Genomic DNA, 9,149 nt, shown 5'->3' with positions numbered 1-9,149 from the left:
GTATGGCATCTGGTCTCATCTACTCTTTCTATTACGATTTCGTGCTCTATCTTATCTTATCGGCTCTTTCGTAATCCTGCTATGCTAACTCTCCGGACTTGATCGCATCCTACCATGTGGGTTCAGTGTGTTCACCGCACCGTTGCAGACACTTGTAGTATATTTAGCACAACCCAAACTGTATTTAAGTAGCTCGACTGCAGGTCTTAAACCTCAGTCTCGAACTAAAGTTTATTCACCCAATAACTTAGTCTGAACTCACTCTCGCTCCACTAAGCGATAGCTCCCTTAATGCAAACCTGCAGACAACACAAAGCGCCTGACCGAAGTGCGAGTCATGCTTAGTTGTTTGATCTTGTTTGTGAAATCGGTCGCTAACAATTAGTTCGAGACTTTCTTACTCTTCATCAACAACCACGTTGACGAACAGTAACGAATGAACCCCATCGAACAGTACCTCACCGACCTCTTTGGACTCCAAGGCTTTATTGCCATAGCCTATCTCGCATTCCTATATGGATATGAACACCGACGAAACCAGGAGCCAGTCTCCGAAGAAACTATCCCTGTCAAAACCCCCAACAAGGAGGTTAGACGATAGGACACACCCCCTCCCGAATACGTTGATGACAGGCCAGAGCCAATCATCCACTTCATATTCATCACCAACAACGAGTGGATCACAGAAGACTCCGACTCAGACTCCGACTCCAAAATGGAAGGATGGCTCACACAAAGAGGCCCAGTCGTTGAAGAAGAAGAGGAGCGGGGAATCTACGAACAAGGGATGGACCAGCGTGTTCTCTCTCCCATTACCGAAGAAGAAAGTGAAGGGGAAAGCGAAGGAAGTAACCCCTGGGACGCTCCTTCCCCCACTTCAACTGAAAACTCAGCTGCCAACCCTGGATATGATTCAGACGGACAGTGCCTCTATCAAAGAGGGCTTAGATATCATTTGGGAGAAAGAAGAATGACTGAAGATGGAACTGGAAGCGGTTCAGATGAGGAAGGCAGCGATACAGAGGAAGACCACAGCAGCAGCGAGCTCCCAAGCCCGCGCAACGACTGGTCCCCTCCAAGGCTGGACTCCAGAGGAGAAACGTGGGGCTACTACTATGCCCGCGATGACTCCTCAGATGACGAAGGAAGCTACCTCCAACTCATCACGCGTCCCAACACCCCAATCATCCTCAATGATAGGGCCAGGGAAGCAACTACCGAGCTTGACCAATGCGAGCCCATGTACGATGCCGACACCAGCTGCGATGTATGCCGACAAGTACAGGACCATGCCGATGCCTGGCTCATGTACGAAGGCATCGAACCCCCTTCCTCAGTCGTCCCCTATGCCATCTACCCGCTCACACCCGAGCATCCACTCGCGGCCCCCATCCCCTACATTGCACCCTGGGTATGGGACTGACCCCGAAGACCCGACTTTGACCAGGTCATTCTCAGGGTCAACGAGTGGGCCTGTATCATCAGAAATTGGAACCGAATCGTTACAGGAAGCCAAGAGCCTTTCGAGCGAGTCTGACCAATCGGACTTAGAAGAAGGAGAAATTTACGAGAACCCTGGAACTGCGCCACCCTCGATTTGGAGCAGCTACACCGGGCAGGGGAGTATGGAGACGAAGATGTCATCCCGGAATTCGTGGAAGGATCTAGCTCGGGAACCTACTGAGGTCGAGATAATCAATATGACGTATTTGGAAATGCTACATTGGACGGAAAAGAAGTTGCCACGAGAAATCTCGTGGAACGGGTCGCCTCAGGGCAGGTATTTCCAGAAGGAGAAGGATTCACCAATCAGAAGCCATGTGCTTTATCGGGAAACAATCTTCCATATGAATATTCTGTGGAACCGAATACATCCGGACGACTACGTAGAACCAGGGGAATGGTACGTGGTACCAGAACCCTCAGAAACATCCAGCGGAGAAACGGTGGATCTAAGCCACCTCTCCATCCTCAAACGAACCAGGTATATCGACCCAAGCAGGCTATTTGCCGCAGCAGGAACGCCAGGAAGCGGAAACGCAGCAGCACCGGTACCAGTACCTGTAGTCCCAGTGCCTGCACTGCAAGGACCCCTATCCCCACATCACAACCCTGCGCTACGATCACTACCATGACCCGCAGCCATTCCTATTCCCACGGACCCCATACAACCACCGAACATGCCACCACCGTTCATAGTCAGTGTGGCCAACACGAACCCATGGGGACAGGTGAAACCGCAACTTGCGGAACCCCCTGAGAAGTTCAAAGGGGAATCAAGTGACATGGACCGATTTCTTAACCAATGCGAAGACTACTTCCAGGTGTTTCCACAACAATTCACCATGAACGCACATGGACAGAGCCCAAACAGGGTTGTATTCTGCACGTTCCGACTCGCGGAAAAGGCCTTACATTGGTGGAATCACGCCAGGGACGAATACTATGATGAAACATGTGAATACCTGCGATACCCAACCTGGCAGACGTTCAGACAAATTATAGAAGATCAGTTCCGGACTGATGCAGAAGTAGAACTCAAGTTACAAGAGTTCAAACGTATACGACAAAACACCTACAAATCCGCAAAAGAGTTCTTCCGGGACTTCGAACGACTAGCCAAGGAATCCGGAAAGCGCCACAATGAGGAATATATGATCGAAATCCTCAAACCGGCCATTCGGAAAAATGTGAAAACCGCCATACATGCTATGGGGACTGCACTCCCACGTACATATGTGGAGTGGAAGTTCCGAGTCGAACAAATGGACTACAATTACCGAGTCGGACTAGCAGAAGAGGCGGGCAGAAGCCAAAATGCACAGGGTCAGCAAAACAAAGGAAAAACGGGGAACTCGGGAAATTCCCAAGGTGATAAGAAGACAGGCACAGGAACCACATACGGAGGACAGGGACAGCCGATGGAAATAGACCGACTGCGGAAGGAAGGGCGATGCTTCCGCTGCGGTCACAAGGGACATCGGAAGCAAGACAACAAATGCCCCAAGGACGAAAGCACGTGGTTGGTCAAGCACCAGCCAAAGTTCTCCAGAGCCCAGATCCGCACAATGTACCAGCAAGTACTGAAGGATGAAGAAGGAGAAGCCTCCACATCGAAGATCGAGGAGGTAAAAGACGAGCCGGCAGCATAAGCGACAAATGCGCGCCGGCTAAGGACTTAATTTCATCTAGTGGTGCGTCACAGAACCCCGCAGGTCGGACTAACGTACTGCATGTAGTAACTCAAGGCAATGAACACATTTTCACGCATTCACAAATGAAATTACTCAGTCGCATAAAAAGAACGGTGTACAGGGGATTACCACCATGCTCGAAGAAGAACCCCACTCAAGATCCTTGGCCACCGGTGCGAAAGCACAAGCGGCTGGCGCTGCGAAAGGCAGCGGGATACTCGGGATCAACCTCACTCCGTCGGGGGCAGATGACGGCACGGGGAACAGAGGAAGAGCGGCCGAGCCCAAGGCGAGCAGTGAAGAACCCCACTCGGGGGCAGAATGTACGCGCCAGCCACAAGTGACTGGCTGCCCCCATCATAGAACGGAGCCGCAAGAGGGAACGCGAATCCCCAGCAACAAAACCACTGCCCCACAAAGAACAGTCCAGACGAACGGGGACCCCATCCTTTCACTTCCTATAACGGTGCGTCTTCCACCTTCATCGCTAACATATAATGGCACTGGGGGCTCGTGTTCCCCGGTGGGTGGGTCAGTGGGACCATTATGTGCACCCCCTATTTGTAATAAAAAGACCGTTTCTCTCGAAGAAGTGCCCGATGAGGAAGATGATTACAGTTATCAACAAAGCCTCAAGGCACGAGGGGAAGACCCGGTGGAACACACCGAGGAGTACCCGGAAGACTACAAGGTAATGGAACTAGAAGAGGAATATTACAATGACAAATGGGACAAAGGATGGCTCAAACCCCACAGCGCCGAGTGGGTGAGACGGAAGATGAGACAAGAAAAGACCATGGAAGGAAGGCTCACCACGCTTCGCATGTGGGTACACCCAAGATGCCTAATAGAGGTAGACGAGGACCTGGTACTGGACCTCATCGGTTCCTCCCAAGAGACCTACAAGCAGCGGGAGCAATGTTTGCAAAACATGGAGGATCTACACATACCACCACAGTATATTCGAGGAGGAAGAGGAAGAAGCATCAATATCTGGGTACAAATCGAAACCCTGGACACAAGCCAAGTACGAGCCATAGATGCCTTGGTAGATAGCGGGTGCACTGGGAGCTGCATAAACTGATCATTCGTACAAGAACATCAGCTTAACATGGTAAAACTCGCTAAAGCCCAAGCGGTCTACAACGCCGATGGCAGCCGAAACAAAGGAGGAGACATAGAGGAGGTAGTAGAACTCCGAATGACGATCGGAGACCATCACGAGAAAATCGATCTTGCCATCATAGACCTAGGAAACGTACCCATGTTCCTAGGACACGATTGGCTTAAACGACACAACCCAATCATTGACTGGAAAACAGGGGCCGTATCCTTGGTACGCTGCTCATGCCGAAAGGTACCCTTCCTTCTCCCAGATGAAGATCCAGAACAAAACTGGGGAACGGAAGTGGAAGAAGGAGACACCATTCTGGTCATTGATTTCGAAGAAGCGTTCCACGTTCGCGCCATGGGGAGCAAGGCAAACGAATTAGCCACCCAAGCTAATCGGTCAAAGGAAGCAAAAACGTTTGAGGAGATAGTACCGGAACCCTATCGGAAATATCAAGACGTATTCGCAAAAGAAAACTTTGATGCGTTACCACCATGAAAGCCATGGGACCATGCCATCGAACTCATTCCCAATGCCAATGCAAGCCTGGACTGTAAGGTCTACCCCCTTAACCTGGCAGAACAAGAGGAACTGGATAAGTTCCTTGATGAAAATCTAGAATCAGGAAGGATCAGACCTTCGAAATCTCCTATGGCATCACCATTCTTTTTCGTCAAAAAGAAGGATGGAAAGCTCCGACCGGTACAAGACTACCGCAAACTGAACGAGATGACCATCAAAAACCGTTATCCCCTCCCACTCATCGGGGAGCTAATGGACCAACTCAAAGATGCCAAATACTTCACCAAACTGGACGTAAGATGGGGATACAATAATGTACGAATCAAGGGAGGAGATGAGTGGAAGGCAGCGTTCAGAACAAACAGAGGACTTTTCGAGCCCATGGTTATGTTCTTTGGACTCACCAACTCACCAGCCACCTTCCAATGGATGATGAACGACTTGTTCAAGGAGCAGATCGCATGTGGGGACATCACAGTGTACTTAGATGACATCCTGATCTGCACCAAGGACAAGGACAGACATCACAAGGTCGTACGAGAAGTCCTGGCCATTCTCCGAGCCAACAACCTTTTCCTAAAAGCGGAAAAATGCGAATTCAAGGTGCTAGAAACCGAGTACCTTGGGGTAATCATCAGCCAAGGATCCATTCGCATGGACCCTGTAAAAGTCAAAGGAATAACCGAGTGGCCCCAACCTACCAAGAAACAGGAACTACAATCGTTCCTGGGGTTCACCAACTTTTACCGAAGATTCATCCGTGACTATAGCAAACATGTACGCCCCTTGACTCAACTCACGGGGAAGATGGAATGGACATGGGGGGCAGCCCAGGAGAACGCATTTCAGGAGATCAAACGGAAATTGGCAGAAGAGGTGGTATTAGCCATACCCACTCGTACAGGAAAATACCGAGTGGAAGCAGACACAAGCGAAGGAGCTATAGGAGCGGTCCTTTCCCAAGAGCAAGAAGGGAAGTGGCGACCAGTGGCATTTCTATCGAAGGCCCTGACCGTCACGGAACGAAATTACGAGATATATGACAAGGAGCTTTTAGCAATCATGCTGGCTCTGGAAGACTGGAGACATTACCTCATGGGAGCCTCTCAAGACTTCGAGGTATGGACGGATCACCAAAACCTACAGTATTTCTGAAAGCCTCAAAAGCTCAATCATCGCCAGGCCAGATGGGTAACAGAGTTAGCGGAGTATCACTTCACGCTACATCACAAACCGGGTACAGCAAACAAGAAAGCAGACTTATTATCCCGAAGAGCAGACCATGACCAGGGAGGAAACGACAACGACGAGATGATCCTCCTTAAACCAGAAATGTTCCGGGCCCTCATCATGCCCGAAGAAGAAGAGATACACAGGAGAATACGAGCAGCGTTATGGGATGTAACCAGGTGGGACAAGGGAATAGAAGCGTCCCTGCACCATCCACGAGGGATCACCCAAAAGGAGGGCCTAATGTACTACAATGAGCGATTATATGTTCCCCGAGACGCCAAACTACGAGGTGAACTCATCGCCATCCACCACGATCACATCACGGCTGGACACCCGGGCATTGAAAAAACAAAGGAACTCGTCCAACGAAATTACTGGTGGCCCAAGCTGAAACAAGAAGTGGAAAGATACGTGAAGGGATGCGAAGCTTGCCAACGAACCAAAACAAGCACCCAAAGGAAAAGAGCACCCCTACACCCCCATGCCATGCCAACACGACCATGGGAACATATTACCATGGACATGATCGGTGAACTACCAGATTCAAACGGTTACAACGCCATTCTCATGATCGTGGACCGATTTTCGAAGGAAGTTATTCCCATACCATGCTCTACTGAGTTAACTTCAGCTGGATGGGCCAAGATTCTCAGAGACAATGTGTGGGCTAAACACGGAATGCCACAAAAGGTGATCTCAGACAGGGGACCTCAATTCGTATCCAAGTTCATGAAGGAACTCTACAAAATGCTGCATATTCAGGGAAACCCCTCCACCGCCTATCACCCTCAGACGGATGGACAAACCGAAAGGGCAAACCAAGAAATTGAAAAGTACCTCCGGATCTTCATAAACCATTGGCAGAACGATTGGAGCGATTGGTTACCGCTCACTGCATTCCAACACAACAATCGCAAGCACTCCGCGACCGGATATTCCCCATTTGAAATAAATCATGGCCAAAAACCGCATCTCGCTCCACTTACAATTAAAGAAGGAACCAATCCAGCTGCCCAGGATTTCATCACAGAAATCCAAAAAATACACGAACAAACGGCAAAGGCTCTGGACAAAGCAGCGGAAACCATGAAATGACAATATGACAAACACCAACTACCAGCGATACAATACCAACCAGGAGACGAGGTCTGGTTGGACTCAACCAACCTTCACCTGCCTAGACCAATGAAAAAGCTCGGAGACAAGTGCGTAGGACTCTTTGAGGTGATTTCCAAAAAGGGTGCCTCCACCTACGAGCTTAAATTACTGGCTGGTTGGAAAATCCATAACCGCTTCAACAAGAATCTCCTAACCCCGTATCACCCGCCGGAGTTCCCAATCCAAATACAGCCTATGGCACCACCGCCGGATCTCGTGGACGGACAAGAACTATATGAGGTAGAGGAGATCGTTGATCGATGGGAGCGAACGATAAGAAGAGGAAGAAAACGTCACACCAAAATCGAATACCTCATAAAGTGGAAGGGATACCCCAGGGAAGAGAACTCTTGGGTAGACGAGCAAGAGTTGGACAATGCAAGGGAGGCAATTGAGGACTTCGAACAAGTCTCATTCATAACTCGACCACCCGCAGATTGGTGGGAAGACAACGACGAAACCGACTCATGGTCAGAAACAGAGTCGGTGACCGAATCCGAAGTCGACCACCCTTTGGTTCAGGCAATACAAGAATATCTGATAAAGCCAAACGCACCGTCCCTGGTAGGAGCCTATCTTCCAAAACCAAATAACACTGCAGTCGGGACGACTGCCTTAACAGGGGGGTAATATTACGATTTCGTGCTCTATCTTATCTTATTGGCTCTTTCGTAATCCTGCTATGCTAACTCTCCGGACTTGATCGCATCCTACCATGTGGGTTCAGTGTGTTCACCGCACCATTGCAGACACTTGTAGTATATTTAGCATGACCCAAACTGTATTTAAGTAGCTCGACTGCAGGTCTTAAACCTCAGTCTCGAACTAAAGTTTATTCACCCAATAACTTAGTCTGAACTCACTCTCGCTCCACTAAGCGATAGCTCCCTTAACGCAAACCTGTGGACAACACAAAGCGCCTGACCGAAGTGCGAGTCACGCTTAGTTGTTTGATCTTGTTTGTGAAATCGGTCGCTAACACTTTCCATGCTTATAGTAATACCCAACTTTTCATGTAGCATCAAAGATCATAACAGTGTATTGCGACTACTTTGATGCACCTGTGGGCGTATTTTATATACTCTATATATCATCCATTCTGGCGATGACATTAACATGCACCTTGCTTATCATTTACTGCATTATAACTATCACTGGGGTTCGCCGTGGAGTTGAGGGTCGACTCAAAGTTTACCACCATTTTGTTGAATTACTAGTGGAATCTTCGGCTCTCTATTCAGTAACTCTGATCCTATTTTTGGCGTTCACCATTCGCAACCACCTAGGACAATATTACCTTGATGTTGCAGCCAGCATCGCGAAGGTGTGTTTACATTCTTAGACTCCGTTAACATTTACCAAACACCTTGTGTAGGGAATTTCACCCACACTCCTTGTTGGTTGGGTAGTGGCAGGACACATGTGCCCTCATGAAGAACGTGATGAAACTTCCATGGTGTCCACTATTCATTTCCAGATGTCTTTGCAATATTTGCAACCTTTCACTTCAAGCTTTCAGGAATCCACCATGCAAAGCGCAGCCCTTGAAATGGACATTGAAGCCCAGATGGAGAATTAGAATGACCTCACTGTATCAGTTATAAATGCAATAGTAGTAACCAGTGGGGTGAGGTGCGACACATCCACATGGCAGGTCCGAGTCCTATGTTTTTTTTTGTAATCTGTTGTTCATATCAGAAATAAGCATCCGATCATATAATAGCCTGCCTATGTATGAACATATCATGATCTTTTCCCATCTTGTCTCATGTCACGTTGACGTTGTCAAGCAGTCCTTCTTGCAATGCCTATCTTCCCAGTATCCTTAAACCATTTCTATGGGTCCACATGCTGAAGCGTTGTGAGCCTGTTAAGCACTAACTCGAACCTTCGCCAAGGCTGATCTCTATCCTATCACTCGCGTTCGGTGA

The 9,149-nt window shown here is 48.9% G+C and overlaps 1 protein-coding gene across 1 annotated transcript; it reads left to right on the top strand.

Annotated features, from left to right (window-relative positions):
* Window positions 1-8,334: 8,334 nt before the first annotated feature.
* On the top strand, window positions 8,335-8,797 carry EV420DRAFT_1481709 (uncharacterized protein; the record flags this gene model as incomplete). The annotated part of the gene is made up of 3 exons (XM_060469798.1): window positions 8,335-8,377; window positions 8,460-8,542; window positions 8,594-8,797. 3 exons carry the CDS (start codon window positions 8,335-8,337, stop codon window positions 8,795-8,797), a joined length of 330 nt encoding a protein of 109 aa, XP_060328364.1.
* Between the last annotated feature and the right edge of the window lie 352 nt (window positions 8,798-9,149).

The sequence above is a fragment of the Desarmillaria tabescens genome (assembly GCF_030435595.1).
Source record: "Desarmillaria tabescens strain CCBAS 213 chromosome Unknown EV420scaffold_28, whole genome shotgun sequence".
Lineage (NCBI taxonomy): Eukaryota > Fungi > Basidiomycota > Agaricomycetes > Agaricales > Physalacriaceae > Desarmillaria > Desarmillaria tabescens.
This window is presented reverse-complemented; position numbering and strand designations above follow the sequence as displayed.